Below are 25,584 nucleotides of genomic sequence, written 5' to 3'. Positions count from 1 at the left end.
CAGAAGTACTAAGATGTAGTAAAAGTACTTTGATTGAACAGAAATACAATTATGGAGGAGTAATACTTTAAAATGGGAGAAATATTGATACACACACACACATACACAGAGCCTAAAGGGAAGAGTATTTGTGCCATGGAGTGTTAACAAGAATGTGAGGTCCATATTATCAAAAGCTGGTAAAATCATAAAAGTTTGCAGAATTGTAATAAATGATGAATATGAATTACTGGTCTGTGACAGTGTATTAATTTGTAGGGAAAAAAAACATGTTGACCAAGGTGGAATCGAACCCACGATCTTTGGCTTGCAGAGCCGTGTCATTACCAACTGCGCCACTGGGAAAGAGAGCGGCCGCTTTGGAAAAACAGGCTGATGAGGAGTCAGAATTAGATCGCGGTGAGAGGCGAAAAACACCGTTTTTTGGAGTTACAAAACGTTGTGTAACTCAAAAACTAGGTGGACTAGAAGCATAATTCTTCTACTGGGTGAATCAGCGGTGTACTTTGAGTGCGATTTTCATTGCTCTCTGTACATCTATCGCTGAGATATGACGAGAGAGGAAACGGGAGACCTCAGATATGATTGGCTGGCTGGGAAGCCGTGCAGGCTGTGATCTGTATACTTGAATGTCTGAGTCCTCACAGAGGATTGGCTGCCTGGGGACCTGGCAGAAATATATAGAAATAGTATGATTAAGCATAAATTCTATAAAAAGCAGAAATAGTATATTAAGCACAAATCCTATAAAAAGCAGAAATAGTATATTAAGCAGAAATCTTATGAAATAGCAGAAATTGTATGATTTAGCACAATAGTAATAAGTTAAACAGAAAAATTGGAAAAGCAAAAAGGAAAGCTGAAAAAATGCTGAACATGCTGAGGGTCCCTCAAATATACTTGTTAAATGAAAAAAATCAGCAAAAAAACCTATAACAGCCACACAATCACAAATATGTACACATGAGGAAACACACATGCACAGAGAGACACACACACAAGATCCAATTCAGTCAACCAGTCTAAATATACTGAATTTGAAGCTTAGAATGAGGTCATGCCATAAAAAGGCTCTCTCTCTCTCTCTCTCTCTGTCACACACACACACACACACACACACACACACACACACACACACACACACACACACACACACAGGGAGAGAGAAGTAAGTTTCTAGGTCAGCCTGGGAGCTGCTGAATTTGAATCCACCAATCAGAGAGGCTGTGCACTTTTTCCCGCCAAAACAGGTGCATCTTTTTACACACGCAGCACGGAGAGGCACAGGATTATTGCAGCCTATTTCTCATAGTGAGGACTCCCCTCAAACAAATGACCATAATTTCCAAACCGTAGGGGCTAGAGCGGTCATTCTTACACCGTTTTGTTCAGAAGAGATGGGGGAATCTTCCAGTGTTAACAATTTATCATTAAAATGTGAATTTTTAGAGATATACGACATGGATGACTTGTTGACTTAGAAGCCACGAATTCCCCCAATATGCAAATTTGAATGCCTGAGGCCACATATATGATTGGCTGCCTGGGAAGCCGTGCAGGCCCTGATTTGTGGATTTGAATTCCTCAGCCCTCAGATATGATTGGCTGGCTTAGAAGCCATGAAGGCCCCAATATGCAAATTTGAATGCCTCAGGACACATATATGATTGGCTGGGAAACCGTGCAGGCCCTGATTTGAAAATTTGAATGTCTAAGTCCTCACAGAGGATTGGCTGCCTGGGGACCTGGCAGAAATATATAGAAATACTATGATTAAGCATAAATACTACATTTAGTAGAAATACTATGTTTTAGCACAAATACTATAAAAAGCAGAAATACTATAATTTAGCAGAAATACTATATTAAGCACAAATCCTATAAAAAGCAGAAATACTATATTAAGCACAAATTCTATAAAAAGCAGAAATACTATATTAAGCACAAATCCTATTAAAAGCAGAAATACTATATTAAGCACAAATCTTATAAAATAGCAGAAACAGTATGATTTAGCACAATAGTAATAAGTTAAACAGAAAAATTGGAAAAGCAAAATGGACAGCTGAAAAAATGCTGAACATGCTGAGGTTCCCTCAAATATACTTGTTAAATGAAAACATCAGCAAAAAAATGCACAGGGAGAGAGAAGTAAGTTTCTAGGTCAGCCTGGGAGCTGCTGAATTTGAATCCACCAATCAGAGAGCCTGTGTACTTTTTCCCGCCAAAACAGGTGCATCTTTTTACACACGCAGCAGAGAGGCACAGGATTATTGCAGCCTATTTCTCATAGTGAGGACTCCCCTCAAACAAATGACCATTATTTCCTAACCGTAGGGGCTAGAGCGGTCATTCTTACACCGTTTTGTTCAGAAGAGATGGGGGAATCTTCCAGTGTTAACAATTTATCATTAAAATGTGAATTTTTAGAGATATACGACATGGATGACTTGTTGACTTAGAAGCCACGAATTCCCCCAATATGCAAATTTGAATGCCTGAGGCCACATATATGATTGGCTGGCTGGGAAGCCGTGCAGGCCCTGATTTGTGAATTTGAATTCCTCAGCCCTCAGATATGATTGGCTGGCTTAGAAGCCATGAAGGCCCCAATATGCAAATTTGAATGCCTCAGGACACATATATGATTGGCTGGGAAACCGTGCAGGCCCTGATTTGAAAATTTGAATGTCTAAGTCCTCACAGAGGATTGGCTGCCTGGGGACCTGGCAGAAATATATAGAAATACTATGATTAAGCATAAATACTACATTTAGTAGAAATACTATGTTTTAGCACAAATAGTATAAAAAGCAGAAATATTATAATTTAGCAGAAATACTATATTAGGCACAAATCCTATAAAAAGCAGAAATAGTATGATTAAGCATAAATACTACATTTAGTAGAAATACTATGTTTTAGCACAAATAGTATAAAAAGCAGAAATATTATAATTTAGCAGAAATACTATATTAGGCACAAATCCTATAAAAAGCAGAAATAGTATGATTAAGCATAAATACTACATTTAGTAGAAATACTATGTTTTAGCACAAATAGTATAAAAAGCAGAAATACTATAATTTAGCAGAAATACTATATTAGGCACAAATCCTATAAAAAGCAGAAATAGTATGATTAAGCATAAATACTACATTTAGTAGAAATACTATGTTTTAGCACAAATAGTATAAAAAGCAGAAATATTATAATTTAGCACAAATAGTATAAAAAGCAGAAATATTATAATTTAGCACAAATAGTATAAAAAGCAGAAATATTATAATTTAGCACAAATAGTATAAAAAGCAGAAATACTACATTTAGTAGAAATACTATGTTTTAGCACAAATACTATAAAAAGCAGAAATACTATAATTTAGTAGAAATACTATATTAAGCACAAATCCTATAAAAAGCAGAAATACTATATTAGGCACAAATCCTATAAAAAGCAGAAATACTATATTAGGCACAAATCCTATAAAAAGCAGAAATACTATGTTAGGCACAAATCCTATAAAAAGCAGAAATACTATATTTAGCAGAAATACTATATTAGGCACAAATCCTATGAAAAGCAGAAATAGTATGATTTAGCAGAATAGTAATAACTTACAAAATTACAAATATGGAGGCATATTGGAACACAAATGCACAGAGGGACACACAAACACAGGCTCTAATCCAGTCAACCAGTCTAACTATATTCAATTTAAATCCTACAATGACATGCTGCCAAATAAGGGCAGGGTCCTCTCTCTCCCACTAAACACACACACACACACACACACACACACACACACACACACACACACACACACACACACACACACACAGACAGACACAGAGGGAGAGAGCTGCTGAATTTAAATCCACCAATCAGAGTGGCTGTTTACGTTTTCCCGCCAAAACAGGTGCATCTTTTTACACACGCAGGACAGAGAGGCACAGGATTATTGCAGCCTATTTCTCATAGTGAGGACTCCCCTCAAACAAATGACCATAATTTCCTAACCGTAGGGGCTAGAGCGGTCATTCTTACACCGTTTTGTTCAGAAGAGATGGGGGAATCTTCCAGTGTTAACAATTTATCATTAAAATATGAATTATTAAAGATATTAGACTTCTAATGCACCATAACTGAGCAGAGCGAAGCAAAAACTGCCTTGACTTGCCCTCAAACAACGCTTTCTAACTCTAAATCTATTTGGAGTATCGATATCATTCTTTCACAGTAAGAGACAGCAGGCTTTGGTGAACAGTCATAGAAATTTTCAGGTCTCTGTGGAAATCCAACAAAAAGTTATGACGAGAGAAAAAAGTGGTTCATTTCCACAGTTTGAAATCTGAAGAAATCTGAGCGAAGGACAAATTTCCTACCCTCAAACAAGTCCAACTCATTTCAGAACGGTAATAGGTGAGAAAGAAATTCTTGAATTGTGAGCGTCAGGGGTGTCTGAAGATATTCGGGGACAAGCCTCATGTCTTAACTTTGCTTTGTTAAGGAGATATGACGATTCGAATATGCCTCTCATTACAGAAATCCAGCGGTGATTTTGAACAAGCTCTCCATTCACTTTATATGGAGAGTTTTCTGACATTGTGTTGGTCTGAGGAGATTTGCCAAAATTCTATAAATCCCACAACAATGATGGTGACATTTTCTGAAAGCCAGCAAAAATACCTACATTTTGATGTATAATTTGTGGAAGTTGAGTGAAAATTGAGCAAGTAGCAAACAGTTGTTCGGACATGAAGTGAAAATTGCAAAACCTTCAGTGGCACACTGGAAGCCAAGAGCATAGCAACCATAACAACGCATGTATTTTGTGAAAAATCACAATTTTGCAACTCAAAACTTTAAGAGGCATAAAAGTAAAACAGTAAAAGATTTGAAAAAGCTGAATTATACCTGAATAGCCCAATAATTTGTGAACATTTTAAAATTTGAATGGTTGTTCTAGGTGAAAGTATGAGGAAGTAGTTAAGTTTCAAAAACAAGCAAATTTTAGCAGAATTGCTGAAGTTTCCCATTCATTTCAATGGGACAAATTAAAGGAAAAAAGTGGAATATTTTAAAAAGTATAATAGTTAAAAATACCAAAAGATATAGCAGGAATTAGCAAAAATAGCTGAATAGTTTAAAGTTTGAACGGTGAAAATAGCACAAAAATTGTGGAAGTAGTTAAACGGCGAAAAGTGTACGGAAGTCCTAAGAATAATAATAATAAAGAATAAAGAGAAACAGGAAAACAATAGTGTGGATGCTTAAAGCATCCACACAATAATAATAATAAAGATTCGAATAACAATACTGTGAATGCTTTTCAAGCATTCACACTAATAATAATAAAGATTAGAATAACAATACTGTGAATGCTTTTCAAGCATTCACACTAATAACTAGAAAGTGCATTTTCTGAAGAAACTGCAGTGTGAATGCTTGAATCTGAATGTATGCACTGAAATGAATTAATTGCTGAATTTTGAGTTAAAAATATTGAATGAGATTAAAAAAAAACAAAAAAAAAAAAAACGAATTTAACCTGAAAACAAAGGTGCTGAACTGCTAAAATCTGAAGGTTACACAGAAGGAGTTGGAAAAAAACTGAAAATGTTTTAAATGTAAATTAGAAAACCCTAAGAAATGAGAAAAGAACATTTAGAGTCAGAAAACATCTGAAAGAATATTAAAAGGTCATATTCTTTGAATCACTGAATGACTCAAATGTGATCCCTCCACTTTGATCCACACAGTTTAAAAAGTTTAAATGCCTGAGCTTTGAAAGATACGGTGTTGGAAAGAGAACAATAATGGCGACAATTTGAGGGTAAAATGATGGCTGTAACACTGTGGACACAGCAGCAGTTGAAAGAGAAGTGCTTAAGATGAATCTTGGTACAGTGGCAGGCAGAGCTCGTTAAGCAGGCAGGTGTGAGCCTGGTTGCTATAGTGACCGCACCCAATGGCTCCATACACACGTACACAGACATGCGCCTCACTTTTGCTGCTTAAAATGAACAGAAAAGTCAGGCCGAAACAAATCGTTCCCAAATGAAAAGTAAAAGTCGTATTGACAAAATTCTTTCACCGTGAGCGACAGCAGCTTCTAGTCTACTGAATTCTCAGTTTTCATGCCTGTGGAGTTTATTATATGGACGTGGTGACAGTGGAAAGACACCATGCTCTTCTGATTTTCAAACGAACCTTCTGAGCCATTTTAACATTAGAGTCTATGGAAGAGTTGGAGGGAGGAGGCTGTGCATTGGTGACATTTATGAAAGAACCATAACACCTAGTACAATAGTAAACACATTGGATGAAAGAGGACAGCCATGGCTACGTTTTGAGGGTAAAATCATACCTGTAGAGCAAACGCTGCGGACACAGCAGCAGTTTTAAAAAATATTTTAAGATTAATTTTTTTGCTCCTCTCACTCTAGCAGTTGAGCTGCCTCACTCTAGCCCCAACATTCCGTCCCATACACACCCATTATAAACTCTGAAACGGGTGAAAAAACATCATGAAACTTAAACTGGAACTGAAGAAAAAGTATAATAGATATTGAAAAGATAAATACAAGTTGAATAGTTGAATGTCTTGTCTTCGTTTTAAAGTTTGAATGGTGGCTCTATGTCAACGTATGTTGAAGTAGTAAGAGTTTAAAAATGAGTAAGTTGAATGAGAATTTGAAGGGTCTCCCCATTGAAATACATGGGAAATTTTTGTTGAATAAAGTTGAATAAAATTAAAAATATAAATGTTAAAAATGAGAAAAATAGAAGCAATGTTGTCCAAAATAATAGGAATCTAACGATGTTTGAATGGTTTTTCTAAGTTGAACGGTTTTGAAGGAGTAGGCTTTCAAAAAACGTACGGAATACAGAATAAAATATAACTAGAAAGTGCATTTTCTGAAGAAACTGCAGTGTGAATGCTTGAATCTGAATGTATGCATTGAAATGAATTAATTACTGAATTTAAGTTAAAAATCTTGAATGAGATAAAAAAAAAACAACCCGAATTTAACCTGAAAACAAAAGTGCTGAACTGCTAAAAGCTGAAGGTTACACAGAAGAAGAAGTTGGAAAAAAGCTGAAAATGTTTTAATTGTAAATTAGAAAAACCTAAGAAATGAGAAAAGAACATTTAGAGTCAGAAAACATCTGAAAGAATATTAAAAGGTCATATTCTTTGAATCACTGAATGACTAAAATGTGATCCCTCCACTTGGATCCACACAGTTTAAAAAGTTTACATCTCTGAGCTTTGAAAGACAAGATGTTGGAAAGAGAACAACGATGGCGACGTTTTGAGGGTAAAATGATGGCTGTAACACTGTGGAGACAGCAGCACTTGAAAGAGAAGTGTTTCAGATGAATCTTGGCAGAGTGAGAGAGAGAGCTCGTTAAGCAGGCAGGTGTGAGCCTGGTTGCTATAGTGACCGCACCCAATGGCTCCATACACACGGACACAGACATGCACCTCACTTTTGCTGCTTAAAATGAACAGAAAAGTCAGGCCGAAACAAATCGTTCCCATATGAAAAGTACAAGTCGTATTGACGAAATTCTTTCACCGTGAGCGACAGCAATGTCTAGTCTACTGAATTCTCAGTTTTCATGCCTGTGGAGTTTATTATATGGACGTGGTGACAGTGTAAAGACACCATGCTCTTCTGATTTTCAAACGAACCTTCTGAGCCATTTTAACATTAGAGTCTATGGAAGAGTTGGAGGGAGGAGGCTGTGCATTGGTGACATTTATGAAAGAACCATAACACCTAGGACAATAGTAAACACATTGGATGAAAGAGGACAGCGATGGCTACGTTTTGAGGGTAAAATGGTGGCTGTAGAGCAAACGCTGTGGACACAGCAGCAGTTTTAAAAAAGATTTTAAGATTAATTTTTTTGCTCCTCTCACTCTAGCAGTTGAGCTCTCTCACTCTAGCCCCAACATTCCGTCCCATACACACCCATTATAAACTCTGAAAGGGGTGAAAAAACATCATGAAACTTAAACTGGAACTGAAGAAAAAGTATAATAGGTATTGAAAAGATAAATACAAGTTGAATAGTTGAATGTCTTGTCTTCGTTTTAAAGTTTGAATGGTGGCTCTATGTCAATGTATGTGGAAGTAGTAAGAGTTTAAAAATGAGTAAGTTGAATGAGGATTTGAAGGGTCTCCCCATTGAAATACATTATAAATTTTTGTTGAATAAAGTTGAATAAAATTAAAAATATAAATGTTAAAAATATGAAAAATAGAAGCAGTGTTGTCCAAAAGAATAGGAATCTAACGGTGTTTGAATGGTTTTTCTAAGTTGAACGGTTTTGAAGGAGTAGGATTACAAAAAACGTACGGAATAGATAAAATATAATAACTAGAAAGTGCATTTTCTGAAGAAACTGCAGTGTGAATGCTTGAATCTGAATGTATGCATTGAAATGAAATAATTACTGAATTTAAGTTAAAAATTTTGAATGAGATAAAAAAAAAACCCCGAATTTAACCTGAAAACAAAAGTGCTGAACTGCTAAAAGCTGAAGGTTACACAGAAGAAGAAGTTGGAAAAAAGCTGAAAATGTTTTAATTGTAAATTAGAAAAACCTAAGAAATGAGAAAAGAACATTTAGAGTCAGAAAACATCTGAAAGAATATTAAAAGGTCATATTCTTTGAATCACTGAATGACTAAAATGTGATCCCTCCACTTGGACCCACACAGTTTAAAAAGTTTACATCTCTGAGCTTTGAAAGACAAGATGTTGGAAAAAGAACAACGATGGCGACGTTTTGAGGGTAAAATGATGGCTGTAACACTGTGGACACAGCAGCAGTTGAAAGAGAAGTGTTTAAGATTAATTTTGGCAGAGTGGCAGAGAGAGCTCGTTAAGCAGGCAGGTGTGAGCCTGGTTGCTATAGTGACCGCACCCAATGGCTCCATACACACGGACACAGACATGCACCTCACTTTTGCTGCTTAAAATGAACAGAAAAGTCAGGCCGAAACAAATCGTTCCCAAATGAAAAGTAAAAGTCGTATTGACAAAATTCTTTCACTGTGAGCGACAGCAATGTCTAGTCTACCAAATTCTCAGTTTTCATGTCTGTGGAGTTTATTATATGGACGTGGTGACAGTGGAAAGACACCATGCTCTTCTGATTTTCAAACGAACCTTCTGAGCCATTTTAACATTAGAGTCTATGGAAGAGTTGGAGGGAGGAGGCTGTGCATTGGTGACATTTATGAAAGAACCATAACACCTAGTACAATAGTAAACACATTGGATGAAAGAGGACAGCCATGGCTACGTTTTGAGGGTAAAATCATACCTGTAGAGCAAACGCTGCGGACACAGCAGCAGTTTTAAAAAAGATTTTAAGATTATTTTTTTTGCTCCTCTCACTCTAGCAGTTGAGCTGCCTCACTCTAGCCCCAACATTCCGTCCCATACACACCCATTATAAACTCTGAAACGGGTGAAAAAACATCATGAAACTTAAACTGGAACTGAAGAAAAAGTATAATAGATATTGAAAAGATAAATGCAAGTTGAATAGTTGAATGTCTTGTCTTCGTTTTAAAGTTTGAATGGTGGCTCTATGTCAATGTATGTGGAAGTAGTAAGAGTTTAAAAATGAGTAAGTTGAATGAGGATTTGAAGGGTCTCCCCATTGAAATACATTATAAATTTTTGTTGAATAAAGTTGAATAAAATTAAAAATATAAATGTTAAAAATATGAAAAATGGAAGCAGTGTTGTCCAAAAGAATAGGAATCTAACGGTGTTGGAATGGTTTTTCTAAGTTGAACGGTTTTGAAGGAGTAGGAGTACAAAAAACGTACGGAATACAGAATAAAATATAATAATAATAATAATAAAGATTAGAAGAACAATACTGTGAATGCTTTTCAAGCATTCACACTAATAACTAGAAAGTGCATTTTCTGAAGAAACTGCAGTGTGAATGCTTGAATCTGAATGTATGCACTGAAATGAATTAATTGCTGAATTTTGAGTTAAAAATATTGAATGAGATTAAAAAAAAACAAAAAAAAAACGAATTTAACCTGAAAACAAAGGTGCTGAACTGCTAAAAGCTGAAGGTTACACAGAAGAAGGAGTTGGAAAAAAACTGAAAATGTTTTAAATGTAAATTAGAAAACCCTAAGAAATGAGAAAAGAACATTTAGAGTCAGAAAACATCTGAAAGAATATTAAAAGGTCATATTCTTTGAATCACTGAATGACTCAAATGTGATCCCTCCACTTTGATCCACACAGTTTAAAAAGTTTAAATGCCTGAGCTTTGAAAGATACGGTGTTGGAAAGAGAACAATAATGGCGACAATTTGAGGGTAAAATGGTGGCTGTGACACTGTGGACACAGCAGCAGTTGAAAGAGAAGTGCTTAAGATGAATCTTGGTACAGTGGCAGGCAGAGCTCGTTAAGCAGGCAGGTGTGAGCCTGGTTGCTATAGTGACCGCACCCAATGGCTCCATACACACGTACACAGACATGCACCTCACTTTTGCTGCTTAAAATGAACAGAAAAGTCAGGCCGAAACAAATCGTTCCCATATGAAAAGTAAAAGTCGTATTGACGAAATTCTTTCACCGTGAGCGACAGCAGCTTCTAGTCTACTGAATTCTCAGTTTTCATGTCTGTGGAGTTTATTATATGGACGTGGTGACAGTGGAAAGACACCATGCTCTTCTGATTTTCAAACGAACCTTCTGAGCCATTTTAACATTAGAGTCTATGGAAGAGTTGGAGGGAGGAGGCTGTGCATTGGTGACATTTATGAAAGAACCATAACACCTAGGACAATAGTAAACACATTGGATGAAAGAGGACAGCCATGGCTACATTTTGAGGGTAAAATCATACCTGTAGAGCAAACGCTGTGGACACAGCAGCAGTTTTAAAAAAGATTTTAAGATTAATTTTTTTGCTCCTCTCACTCTAGCAGTTGAGCTGCCTCACTCTAGCCCCAACATTCCGTCCCATACACACCCATTATAAACTTTGAAACGGGTGAAAAAACATCATGAAACTTAAACTGGAACTGAAGAAAAAGTATAATAGATATTGAAAAGATAAATACAAGTTGAATAGTTGAATGTCTTGTCTTCGTTTTAAAGTTTGAATGGTGGCTCTATGTCAATGTATGTGGAAGTAGTAAGAGTTTAAAAATGAGTAAGTTGAATGAGAATTTGAAGGGTCTCCCCATTGAAATACATGGGAAATTTTTGTTGAATAAAGTTGAATAAAATTAAAAATATAAATGTTAGAAATGAGAAAAATAGAAGCAGTCATGTCCAAAAGAATAGGAATCTAACGGTGTTTGAATGGTTTTTCTAAGTTGAACGGTTTTGAAGGAGTTAGATGCCAAAAAACGTACGGAATATATAATAATAACTAGAAAGTGCATTTTCTGAAGAAACTGCAGTGTGAATGCTTGAATCTGAATGTATGCACTGAAATGAATTAATTGCTGAATTTTGAGTTAAAAATATTGAATGAGATTTAAAAAAAACAAAAAAAACCCCAAATTTAACCTGAAAACAAAGGTGCTGAACTGCTAAAAGCTGAAGGTTACACAGAAGAAGGAGTTGGAAAAAAACTGAAAATGTTTTAAATGTAAATTAGAAAACCCTAAGAAATGAGAAAAGAACATTTAGAGTCAGAAAACATCTGAATGAATATTAAAAGGTCATATTCTTTGAATCACTGAATGACTCAAATGTGATCCCTCCACTTTGATCCACGCAGTTTAAAAAGTTTAAATGCCTGAGCTTTGAAAGATACGGTGTTGGAAAGAGAACAATAATGGCGACAATTTGAGGGTAAAATGATGGCTGTAACACTGTGGACACAGCAGCAGTTGAAAGAGAAGTGCTTAAGATGAATCTTGGTACAGTGGCAGGCAGAGCTCGTTAAGCAGGCAGGTGTGAGCCTGGTTGCTATAGTGACCGCACCCAATGGCTCCATACACACGTACACAGACATGCGCCTCACTTTTGCTGCTTAAAATGAACAGAAAAGTCAGGCCGAAACAAATCGTTCCCAAATGAAAAGTAAAAGTCGTATTGACAAAATTCTTTCACCGTGAGTGACAGCAATGTCTAGTCTACTGAATTCTCAGTTTTCATGCCTGTGGAGTTTATTATATGGACGTGGTGACAGTGGAAAGACACCATGCTCTTCTGATTTTCAAACGAACCTTCTGAGCCATTTTAACATTAGAGTCTATGGAAGAGTTGGAGGGAGGAGGCTGTGCATTGGTGACATTTACGAAAGAACCATAACACCTAGGACAATAGTAAACACATTGGATGAAAGAGGACAGCCATGGCTACGTTTTGAGGGTAAAATCATACCTGTAGAGCAAACGCTGCGGACACAGCAGCAGTTTTAAAAAAGATTTTAAGATTAATTTTTTTGCTCCTCTCACTCTAGCAGTTGAGCTGCCTCACTCTAGCCCCAACATTCCGTCCCATACACACCCATTATAAACTCTGAAACGGGTGAAAAAACATCATGAAACTTAAACTGGAACTGAAGAAAAAGTATAATAGATATTGAAAAGATAAATACAAGTTGAATAGTTGAATGTCTTGTCTTCGTTTTAAAGTTTGAATGGTGGCTCTATGTCAATGTATGTGGAAGTAGTAAGAGTTTAAAAATGAATAAGTTGAATGAGGATTTGAAGGGTCTCTCCATTGAAATACATTATAAATTTTTGTTAAATAAAGTTGAATAAAATTAAAAATATAAATGTTAAAAATGAGAAAAGTAGAAGCATTCATGTCCAAAAGAATAGGAATCTAACGGTGTTTGAATGGTTTTTCTAAGTTGAGCGGTTTTGAAGGAGTGAGATGCCAAAAAACGTACGGAATATATAATAATAATAATAATAATAATAAAGATTCGAATAACAATACTGTGAATGCTTTTCAAGCATTCACACTAACTAGAAAGTGCATTTTCTGAAGAAACTGCAGTGTGAATGCTTGAATCTGAATGTATGCATTGAAATGAAATAATTACTGAATTTAAGTTAAAAATTTTGAATGAGATTAAAAAAAAACCCCGAATTTAACCTGAAAACAAAAGTGCTGAACTGCTAAAAGCTGAAAGTTACACAGAAGAAGAAGTTGGAAAAAAACTGAAAATGTTTTAATTGTAAATTAGAAAACCCTAAGAAATGAGAAAAGAACATTTAGAGTCAGAAAACATCTGAATGAATATTAAAAGGTCATATTCTTTGAATCACTGAATGACTCAAATGTGATCCCTCCACTTTGATCCACACAGTTTAAAAATTTAAATGCCTGAGCTTTGAAAGACACGGTGTTGGAAAGAGAACAATAATGGCGACAATTTGAGGGTAAAATGATGGCTGTAACACTGTGGACACAGCAGCAGTTGAAAGAGAAGTGCTTAAGATGAATCTTGGCACAGTGGCAGGCAGAGCTCGTTAAGCAGGCAGGTGTGAGCCTGGTTGCTATAGTGACTGCACCCAATGGCTCCATACACACGTACACAGACATGCACCTCACTTTTGCTGCTTAAAATGAACAGAAAAGTCAGGCCCAAACAAATTCTTCCCAAATGAAAAGTACATGTCGTATTGACAAAATTCTTTCACCGTGAGCGACAGCCATGTCTAGTCTACCTAATTCTCAGTTTTCATGCCTGTGGAGTTTATTATATGGACGTGGTGACAGTGTAAAGACACCATGCTCTTCTGATTTTCAAACGAACCTTCTGAGCCATTTTAACATTAGAGTCTATGGAAGAGTTGGAGGGAGGAGGCTGTGCATTGGTGACATTTATGAAAGAACCGTAACACCTAGGACAATAGTAAACACATTGGATGAAAGAGGACAGCCATGGCTACGTTTTGAGGGTAAAATCATACCTGTAGAGCAAACGCTGCGGACACAGCAGCAGTTTTAAAAAAGATTTTAAGATTAATTTTTTTGCTCCTCTCACTCTAGCAGTTGAGCTGCCTCACTCTAGCCCCAACATTCCGTCCCATACACACCCATTATAAACTCTGAAACGGGTGAAAAAACATCATGAAACTTAAACTGGAACTGAAGAAAAAGTATAATAGATATTGAAAAGATAAATACAAGTTGAATAGTTGAATGTCTTGTCTTCGTTTTAAAGTTTGAATGGTGGCTCTATGTCAATGTATGTGGAAGTAGTAAGAGTTTAAAAATGAGTAAGTTGAATGAGAATTTGAAGGGTCTCCCCATTGAAATACATGGGAAATTTTTGTTGAATAAAGTTGAATAAAATTAAAAATATAAATGTTAAAAATGAGAAAAATAGAAGCAGTCATGTCCAAAATAATAGGAATCTAACGATGTTTGAATGGTTTTTCTAAGTTGAACGGTTTTGAAGGAGTAGGCTTTCAAAAAACGTACGGAAAAAGAAAATATAATAATAAAGATTAGAAGAACAATACTGTGAATGCTTTTCAAGCATTCACACTAACTAGAAAGTGCATTTTCTGAAGAAACTGCAGTGTGAATGCTTGAATCTGAATGTATGCATTGAAATGAAATAATTACTGAATTTAAGTTAAAAATTTTGAATGAGATAAAAAAAAAAACCCCGAATTTAACCTGAAAACAAAAGTGCTGAACTGCTAAAAGCTGAAGGTTACACAGAAGAAGAAGTTGGAAAAAAGCTGAAAATGTTTTAATTGTAAATTAGAAAAACCTAAGAAATGAGAAAAGAACATTTAGAGTCAGAAAACATCTGAAAGAATATTAAAAGGTCATATTCTTTGAATCACTGAATGACTAAAATGTGATCCCTCCACTTGGACCCACACAGTTTAAAAAGTTTACATCTCTGAGCTTTGAAAGACAAGATGTTGGAAAAAGAACAACGATGGCGACGTTTTGAGGGTAAAATGATGGCTTTAACACTGTGGACACAGCAGCAGTTGAAAGAGAAGTGTTTAAGATGAATCTTGGCAGAGTGAGAGAGAGAGCTCGTTAAGCAGGCAGGTGTGAGCCTGGTTGCTATAGTGACTGCACCCAAGGGCTCCATACACACGTACACAGACATGCGCCTCACTTTTGCTGCTTAAAATGAACAGAAAAGTCAGGCCGAAACAAATCGCTCCCAAATGAAAAGTAAAAGTCGTATTGACAAAATTCTTTCACCGTGAGCGACAGCAATGTCTAGTCTACCTAATTCTCAGTTTTCATGCCTGTGGAGCTTATTATATGGACGTGGTGACAGTGGAAAGACACCATGCTCTTCTGATTTTCAAACGAACCTTCTGAGCCATTTTAACATTAGAGTCTATGGAAGAGTTGGAGGGAGGAGGCTGTGCATTGGTGACATTTATGAAAGAACCATAACACCTAGGACAATAGTAAACACATTGGATGAAAGAGGACAGCGATGGCTACGTTTTGAGGGTAAAATCATACCTGTAGAGCAAACGCTGCGGACACAGCAGCAGTTTTAAAAAATATTTTAAGATTAATTTTTTTGCTCCTCTCACTCTAGCAGTTGAGCTGCCTCACTCTAGCCCCAACATTCCGTCCCATACACACCCATTATAAACTCTGAAACGGGTGAAAAAACATCATGAAACTTAAACTGGAACTGAAGAAAAAGTATAATAGATATTGAAAAGATAAATACAAGTTGAATAGTTGAATGTCTTGTCTTCGTTTTAAAGTTTGAATGGTGGCTCTATGTCAATGTATGTGGAAGTAGTAAGAGTTTAAAAATGAGTAAGTTGAATGAGAATTTGAAGGGTCTCCCCATTGAAATACATGGGAAATTTTTGTTGAATAAAGTTGAATAAAATTAAAAATATAAATGTTAAAAATGAGAAAAATAGAAGCAGTCATGTCCAAAATAATAGGAATCTAACGATGTTTGAATGGTTTTTCTAAGTTGAACGGTTTTGAAGGAGTTAGATGCCAAAAAACGTACGGAATATGGAATAATAATAAAGATTTGAAGAACAATACTGTGAATGCTTTTCAAGCATTCACACTAATAAAGATTCGAATAACAATACTGTGAATGCTTTTCAAGCATTCACACTAATAATAAAGATTAGAAGAACAATACTGTGAATGCTTTTCAAGCATTCACACTAACTAGAAAGTGCATTTTCTGAAGAAACTGCAGTGTGAATGCTTGAATCTGAATGTATGCACTGAAATGAATTAATTGCTGAATTTTGAGTTAAAAATATTGAATGAGATTAAAAAAAACCAAAAAAAAAAACCGAATTTAACCTGAAAACAAAGGTGCTGAACTGCTAAAAGCTGAAGGTTACACAGAAGAAGGAGTTGGAAAAAAACTGAAAATGTTTTAAATGTAAATTAGAAAACCCTAAGAAATGAGAAAAGAACATTTAGAGTCAGAAAACATCTGAATGAATATTAAAAGGTCATATTCTTTGAATCACTGAATGACTCAAATGTGATCCCTCCACTTTGATCCACACAGTTTAAAAAGTTTAAATGCCTGAGCTTTGAAAGATACGGTGTTGGAAAGAGAACAATAATGGCGACAATTTGAGGGTAAAATGATGGCTGTAACACTGTGGACACAGCAGCAGTTGAAAGAGAAGTGCTTGAGATGAATCTTGGTACAGTGGCAGGCAGAGCTCGTTAAGCAGGCAGGTGTGAGCCTGGTTGCTATAGTGACCGCACCCAATGGCTCCATACACACGTACACAGACATGCGCCTCACTTTTGCTGCTTAAAATGAACAGAAAAGTCAGGCCGAAACAAATCGTTCCCAAATGAAAAGTAAAAGTCGTATTGACAAAATTCTTTCACCGTGAGTGACAGCAATGTCTAGTCTACTGAATTCTCAGTTTTCATGCCTGTGGAGTTTATTATATGGACGTGGTGACAGTGGAAAGACACCATGCTCTTCTGATTTTCAAACGAACCTTCTGAGCCATTTTAACATTAGAGTCTATGGAAGAGTTGGAAGGAGGAGGCTGTGCATTGGTGACATTTATGAAAGAACCGTAACACCTAGGACAATAGTAAACACATTGGATGAAAGAGGACAGCCATGGCTACGTTTTGAGGGTAAAATCATACCTGTAGAGCAAACGCTGAGGACACAGCAGCAGTTTTAAAAAAGATTTTAAGATTAATTTTTTTGCTCCTCTCACTCTAGCAGTTGAGCTGCCTCACTCTAGCCCCAACATTCCGTCCCATACACACCCATTATAAACTCTGAAACGGCTGAAAAAACATCATGAAACTTAAACTGGAACTGAAGAAAAAGTATAATAGATATTGAAAAGATAAATACAAGTTGAATAGTTGAATGTCTTGTCTTCGTTTTAAAGTTTGAATGGTGGCTCTATGTGAACGTATGTTGAAGTAGTAAGAGTTTAAAAATGAGTAAGTTGAATGAGAATTTGAAGGGTCTCCCCATTGAAATACATGGGAAATTTTTGTTGAATAAAGTTGAATAAAATTAAAAATATAAATGTTAAAAATGAGAAAAATAGAAGCAATGTTGTCCAAAATAATAGGAATCTAACGATGTTTGAATGGTTTTTCTAAGTTGAACGGTTTTGAAGGAGTAGGCTTTCAAAAAACGTACGGAAAAATAAAATATAACTAGAAAGTGCATTTTCTGAAGAAACTGCAGTGTGAATGCTTGAATCTGAATGTATGCATTGAAATGAAATAATTACTGAATTTAAGTTAAAAATTTTGAATGAGATAAAAAAAAAAAAACCGAATTTAACCTGAAAACAAAAGTGCTGAACTGCTAAAAGCTGAAGGTTACACAGAAGAAGAAGTTGGAAAAAAGCTGAAAATGTTTTAATTGTAAATTAGAAAAACCTAAGAAATGAGAAAAGAACATTTAGAGTCAGAAAACATCTGAAAGAATATTAAAAGGTCATATTCTTTGAATCACTGAATGACTAAAATGTGATCCCTCCACTTGGACCCACACAGTTTAAAAAGTTTACATCTCTGAGCTTTGAAAGACAAGATGTTGGAAAGAGAACAACGATGGCGACGTTTTGAGGGTAAAATGATGGCTTTAACACTGTGGACACAGCAGCAGTTGAAAGAGAAGTGTTTAAGATGAATTTTGGCAGAGTGGCAGAGAGAGCTCGTTAAGCAGGCAGGTGTGAGCCTGGTTGCTATAGTGACCGCACCCAATGGCTCCATACACACGGACACAGACATGCGCCTCACTTTTGCTGCTTAAAATGAACAGAAAAGTCAGGCCGAAACAAATCGTTCCCAAATGAAAAGTAAAAGTCGTATTGACAAAATTCTTTCACTGTGAGCGACAGCAATGTCTAGTCTACCAAATTCTCAGTTTTCATGCCTGTGGAGTTTATTATATGGACGTGGTGACAGTGGAAAGACACCATGCTCTTCTGATTTTCAAACGAACCTTCTGAGCCATTTTAACATTAGAGTCTATGGAAGAGTTGGAGGGAGGAGGCTGTGCATTGGTGACATTTATGAAAGAACCATAACACCTAGTACAATAGTAAACACATTGGATGAAAGAGGACAGCCATGGCTACGTTTTGAGGGTAAAATCATACCTGTAGAGCAAACGCTGCGGACACAGCAGCAGTTTTAAAAAAGATTTTAAGATTATTTTTTTTGCTCCTCTCACTCTAGCAGTTGAGCTGCCTCACTCTAGCCCCAACATTCCGTCCCATACACACCCATTATAAACTCTGAAACGGGTGAAAAAACATCATGAAACTTAAACTGGAACTGAAGAAAAAGTATAATAGATATTGAAAAGATAAATACAAGTTGAATAGTTGAATGTCTTGTCTTCGTTTTAAAGTTTGAATGGTGGCTCTATGTGAACGTATGTTGAAGTAGTAAGAGTTTAAAAATGAGTAAGTTGAATGAGAATTTGAAGGGTCTCCCCATTGAAATACATGGGAAATTTTTGTTGAATAAAGTTGAATAAAATTAAAAATATAAATGTTAAAAATGAGAAAAATACAAGCAATCATGTCCAAAAGAATAGGAATCTAATGGTGTTTGAATGGTTTTTCTAAGTTGAACGGTTTTGAAGGAGTAGGCTTTCAAAAAACGTACGGAATAGATAATAAAATACTAGAAAGTGCATTTTCTGAAGAAACTGCAGTGTGAATGCTTGAATCTGAATGTATGCATTGAAATGAAATAATTACTGAATTTAAGTTAAAAATTTTGAATGAGATAAAAAAAAACAAACCCGAATTTAACCTGAAAACAAAAGTGCTGAACTGCTAAAAGCTGAAGGTTACACAGAAGAAGAAGTTGGAAAAAAGCTGAAAATGTTTTAATTGTAAATTAGAAAAACCTAAGAAATGAGAAAAGAACATTTAGAGTCAGAAAACATCTGAAAGAATATTAAAAGGTCATATTCTTTGAATCACTGAATGACTAAAATGTGATCCCTCCACTTGGACCCACACAGTTTAAAAAGTTTACATCTCTGAGCTTTGAAAGACAAGATGTTGGAAAAAGAACAACGATGGCGACGTTTTGAGGGTAAAATGATGGCTTTAACACTGTGGACACAGCAGCAGTTGAAAGAGAAGTGTTTAAGATGAATCTTGGCAGAGTGGCAGAGAGAGCTCGTTAAGCAGGCAGGTGTGAGCCTGGTTGCTATAGTGACCGCACCCAATGGCTCCATACACACGGACACAGACATGCACCTCACTTTTGCTGCTTAAAATGAACAGAAAAGTCAGGCCGAAACAAATCGTTCCCAAATGAAAAGTAAAAGTCGTATTGACAAAATTCTTTCACTGTGAGCGACAGCAATGTCTAGTCTACCAAATTCTCAGTTTTCATGTCTGTGGAGTTTATTATATGGACGTGGTGACAGTGGAAAGACACCATGCGGTTCTGATTTTCAAACGAACCTTCTGAGCCATTTTAACATTAGAGTCTATGGAAGAGTTGGAGGGAGGAGGCTGTGCATTGGTGACATTTATGAAAGAACCATAACACCTAGTACAATAGTAAACACATTGGATGAAAGAGGACAGCCATGGCTACGTTTTGAGGGTAAAATCATACCTGTAGAGCAAACGCTGCGGACACAGCAGCAGTTTTAAAAAAGATTTTAAGATTATTTTTTTTGCTCCTCTCACTCTAGCAGTTGAGCTGCCTCACTCTAGCCCCAACATTCCGTCCCATACACACCCATTATAAACTCTGAAACGGGTGAAAAAACATCATGAAACTTAAACTGGAACTGAAGAAAAAGTATAATAGATATTGAAAAGATAAATACAAGTTGAATAGTTGAATGTCTTGTCTTCGTTTTAAAGTTTGAATGGTGGCTCTATGTGAACGTATGTTGAAGTAGTAAGAGTTTAAAAATGAGTAAGTTGAATGAGAATTTGAAGGGTCTCCCCATTGAAATACATGGGAAATTTTTGTTGAATAAAGTTGAATAAAATTAAAAATATAAATGTTAAAAATGAGAAAAATACAAGCAATCATGTCCAAAAGAATAGGAATCTAATGGTGTTTGAATGGTTTTTCTAAGTTGAACGGTTTTGAAGGAGTAGGCTTTCAAAAAACGTACGGAATAGATAATAATAAAATGGAATAATAAAGATTAGAAGAACAATACTGTGAATGCTTTTCAAGCATTCACACTAATAATAAAGATTAGAAGAACAATACTGTGAATGCTTTTCAAGCATTCACACTAATAATAATAATAAAGATTAGAAGAACAATACTGTGAATGCTTTTCAAGCATTCACACTAATAATAAAGATTACAACAACAATACTGTGAATGCTTTTCAAGCATTCACACTAATTACTATTTGTTTTGAGCCTCTTCCCCATTTATTCAATTAGAAACATCGGTCGTTTCAGTATAGTTACAGTCTTTCCTGTCATGCTTCTTTTCTCAGTACATTAACCACAGCCCAGAAAACACTCGAAGAGGTTTTGGGATTGATTGCGCTATTTTAACCTGCCAGGTAAGTACTGTACCAAATTAAGCTGACCCTGATGCATAAATTCAGGTTACACTGAGCAAAATGAGAAACGTTCAAAAGTGAAACGGCATGTTTAGGTTTTTGTAAATAGTCTGGTTACAGTATTTCCTCTTTCAGGTTTACATCAGCCAGATTTTGGTTGCATCAGCACTTGGATCTGTGGTAGAGGCAGTTGGCAGTGTGCGTGTCATTCCCATTGTGGCCTCTGGAGGTTCTTTCCTTGGCTTTCTTGCAGCTTGTTTCCTTCTCATTTATCCTGATTTGGAGCCCAGCAGCTCAGAGCAGGACGAGGATTCGGTGGGTTTTCCTGGAGTAGAAGACCAGAATGCAGAAAATACCAGTGAGCAGACACAGGCTCTGCTGAAACTCACAAACACAGATACAGAAACGGAGAGTTTGAATAAGATGGAAAACCACTCTTCTACCTGAGCATGACCATACAAAGACTTGCTTAGGATTATGCTCATCAAGCAGAAATCACAGGATGTGAGGTTTTTACCAAATGCATCTACCTGATTTACAGATTTTACATTCTGGACCTTTCTGAAGGAAAGATCAGAAAAAGAAAAAAAAGACATGGCGGAAAGTTAGGTCCATATTAAGATATCAAGGTGGAGCTGAGCTGGAACAATTATTTGCTTTGTGTACTAACAGAAATAAGTATTTCAGTTTTGATATGTTTCATTTGTCGTACTACCTCAGCTCTAATGCAAATAAATTTCCAGCTGCTTAGATTTAAAGAAGCCATTAGAATACCAAAAGACAAATGACAGCTATCTGTTGTGACTGTTGAAAGTAAATTAGATGGTACTACTGAAACAAACTTTATTGAAAAATGGATTTAAGAAGCACACAGGGCACTTTCTGTCTCTCTTCTGAATGCTGATGCTGCAGAGTAAAGTAATGTCTGACACTTTACATCATAGAAGCTGTTCTATAACTGCTTAATAGACAATCACGATGCTGTAAAAATTATGTGTATTCCTGCATTACCTGCAGGCTAAATACAGATGCAGAAAACATTTTCCAATTTCTTGCTGAAGTGCCTTGAGATATTAATGTTGCTGGCTTTAATGCAATGGGATTCTGTCATTTAGACATAGGTCACTTTAGCTCACTCAGTATTTTGTCATGTGTGCATAAGGTTTGTTGCATTTGTGAAAACTGTTGTTGTCAGTATTGTCTCTGGCAGATAATTGGAATTCTCTTTGGGCATCTGAGAGGTTCCATAATGCATAATGTGTGTCTGTTGTTGACCACACAGAGACTTTCAGAGTTGTGGAGACTTTTTTGTGTTTACTTGAACGAAAGCATTTTTTTTAGTCGCACCATTGAGATTTTATCCTCAGTTTTTCAATTCTGCAAACGAAATCTAGGCTGTTTTGAACTTGAGTAAGTTCATGAAAATCAGGTTCTGTGGCAGAGTTAAAAATGTGAAGGAAAGCAGACAAGTGATCATTGCTGAAAGAGGTTGTTTATCTTTATTTGTTAAATGTCAGGACTGAGAATGTTTGTAAAAAACATCTCTTTATGTGTGGAAGGCTATCCTCTTTGAAGAATAAAAGAATAAAAATCCAGCAGTCACACTGACTTCAAGTGAAAGTGTAACAAAGTGAGTCAGCGCTCTTACCCTGATGAAGTTAGCTATTTTAGCCGAAACATCAACAGCATAGTTAATTTTTAGCAGTGACTTACACAACACCTTCTGGTGTATTTAATAGTGCAAAAAATGCCAATTTCAGTTCTAGGTTCATTTCTCTCACTTTATACTGTATCTGATTCAAAAGTCAGATGTTTTTTCCTTTCAGATTTGGACAGCCATCGCTTTTAACACCTGCCAGTTTGTCCCAATTTAGCCCCCAGCTTATCAATTCATGCAGTTACCTCCGTGAACAAGTAACTCCCTGTCACAGTCCCTTTCATAGAGTGCATTTCTGCCAGCTCCTTTGTAATCTCACACTCTTTTGTTATCCCACGTACAAAGATGAGAAACTGGGCTGTGTTGCGGACCTAACAGCGCTCATCCCGAACTGAAGTGAAAAGTTAAAATTGTCTGGCTAAAGCCTCACATTTTTCACAGTGTCCTTGATCTGTCTTGTTACTATTTGCATATTTTCAAATACTTCTTTTATCTCAGGGCTAATTAGCCAGGCAGAGTCCACCAAATACTCTTTGATAAACTCCTCATCTGAGAACATCCTACTAGTGATGGGTAGACGAGGCCTCGTGAAGCGTTTCAGCACATTCCCCAAACTGTATCGATACTATGTCGACACAGTGTTGTTGTTTTGCTCCATACTGACACCTGCTGGACCTTAAATATCATTGCAGGCAACTTACTTGAGACTCACAACAGACACTGATTCAATGACCTACTCATACTTGTATACTCTGTAAGGTATTGTACTTTCCATGGAATCATTTTATATCTTTTACATTTCAAATATTGTAGGCATCTTTAAAATATATTGTGAATGACATTAAGTGAAAATTAAAATGAAAGTATTGTGAATGTAATATTACCCATTTAAATGTAATTGACTCAGCGTTTATTATAAATTTCTATTCAGAAAAATACGTTTATCCAATGTTTTTCCATTCAGTCTATTGCGTTTTTTTGACACCATTTCCCCAGCTTTGGAAAACACACGCTCACGGGGCACAGATGAAACTGGGGTACACAAAAACTGTAAAGCCAGGTGGAAAAGGTTCGGATAAGACGTCTTCCTATTCCCCCAGTACGTTAAAGGATCCTCTGATCTTGGAATGTTTCTCTCTGCCAAGTAGCTGGACCTCAGTGATGGAGTCCGCTGTTGCATTGTTGGTTTGTCTGCCAACTTCTTCATCGAGCTGCAGGTTTTCTGAAATAATAAAAAATGCATGGCCATTTTCGTTTTTGTCATCTACCCCAAATTAGTACACATTAGCATCAAAATAAATGTAAGAATAAGCTGATAATACTGAACTTGTCTGGAACAGGTGACTGCTCTGATGAAGGTCCAGGCTGTGGCTCAGATGCTGTGCGGGACTGCAGCACACTCCATTTTCAGGCGACTGACTGCCTCACTACACTTGGAGGAACTACGAAATCCGAGTGTTTTAAATCTGGGGTCTAAAAGGGTTGATAGGGTCAACACACTTAATGACTCCAGGTTAGAAGCAGTATCTGTGACATGACGCCTAAGTTGGTCATGGAGATGGGTGGCTGTTTGTGTGCATAGATGTAAAGAGTTCCGGTCAAGTGCACAATAAAGCATTTTCATCATCGGGATGATCTTTGATCCTGAAACTCTCCTCAGACAACTCCACTGTGGCCTGATGGAAAGGGGCCAGCACAAGAAGTGCTTCCCTTATGATGTTACACTCATCAGCCGTAAGTGGAGTTAAATCTGTTGAAGAGAAGCAACAGATACCCAGACTGGTTCTTTCTCATCATGTAGCCGTGACAGCATCTGATATGTGCTGTTCCAATGTGTTGGTACCTCGTTGATAAGTTTCAAGATGGGCCGTCCCATCTGCTGCTGCACTTTGGCAAGCTTTTCTTTGGCTGTAGTGCTGGATCTGAAGAATGATACGATTTGTCTAGATTTGTCTCTTATGGATGAAAGTTCAGGGATTTGATCACATGATTTCTTGACTAATAAATTTATTTTGTGTGCAATGCAAACTGAATGTCGACTTTGGAGAGTTCTTGTTGCTGCAATCATGTTTGGTGCTGTCGGTCAGTGGACATCTTACCTTATTTGTGATGGCCCAGTCATCCATCATGCCTGTTTTGAATTGGGCCAAATTGTCTGCAGTGTGACTTTGTGGAAAGTGTTTCACACCCAACACAGATGTACACAACTGCATATTCTCATTAATGTAGTGACAGGTAAGAGCCAAGTAAGCCTCCATGTTCAAAGAGGTCCACATGTCAGCTGTTATACTCACTGCCACAGCTTGCTTTACTTCCATTTTCACTCGTTCAAGTTTCTCCGCATGTTTTTTGGCTATCAATTCCTTGATGGTCTGAAGATGAAACAAAATTAAATCAGTATGCAGTACTTAACATCAGCTACCTGATGAGACGTTGTCTATACAAACCTTTCTGGTTGGCAAAACGTATGATGGATCACCTGAACCAGCCCCCTGAACCCCTCACTCTCCACAATACTAAGGGGTTGGCAGGCCTTTATAATAAAATTCAGGACTACCTGGCCCAGAACAGTCTTCCTAGATGCTTGATTTCAAAATAATAAAACATTAATTAATAAAAAAAATTATGATAAAGCTGCTCAATGTCTATATAAGCCTACCTGTGTTTGTCTCTTCCTTTTCATGTTTGGCTCTGTAATGCCTAAACATTGAGGAGGTGCTTTTGTTTGTGTAAGAAAGCTCCGCAGAACAGATGCGACATTTAACCTGCATAAAATGAAAAACATAATTTACACTGCAGGTCACACTGTTGTTTTTCCTATTCTGATAGATTACACTGAAACAAAGACAGACAAACAGTTAAAATATCGAAATGATCCCACACAGCAGAAACGTTTCTTTTTCTTT

At 36.5% G+C, this 25,584-nt stretch overlaps 1 protein-coding gene and 1 pseudogene across 1 annotated transcript in view; one reads left to right on the top strand and one right to left on the bottom strand.

Annotated features, from left to right (window-relative positions):
- The window catches only part of LOC146698551 (polyamine-transporter SLC45A4-like), a 72,709-nt gene extending 50,086 nt beyond the window's left edge, over positions 1-22,623 (top strand). Inside the window, exons 12-13 of the mRNA XM_085473712.1 lie at positions 20,953-21,021; positions 21,157-22,623. Coding sequence (XP_085329838.1) covers positions 20,953-21,021; positions 21,157-21,468 — 381 coding nt within the window. The 3' untranslated portion in view covers positions 21,469-22,623. The remainder of the gene's footprint in view (positions 1-20,952; positions 21,022-21,156) is intronic.
- A 1,397-nt stretch (positions 22,624-24,020) lies between these two features.
- LOC146698550 (zinc finger BED domain-containing protein 4-like) lies at positions 24,021-24,584 on the bottom strand (annotated as a pseudogene).
- Between the last annotated feature and the right edge of the window lie 1,000 nt (positions 24,585-25,584).

Source organism: Copadichromis virginalis, linkage group LG11 (assembly GCF_057382275.1).
Source record: "Copadichromis virginalis isolate Kocher_CV1m ecotype Utaka linkage group LG11, C_Virginalis_male_GT1.1, whole genome shotgun sequence".
Lineage (NCBI taxonomy): Eukaryota > Metazoa > Chordata > Actinopteri > Cichliformes > Cichlidae > Copadichromis > Copadichromis virginalis.
The sequence above is the reverse complement of the archived record's forward strand: the minus strand, read 5'-3'. Positions and strand labels throughout refer to the sequence as shown.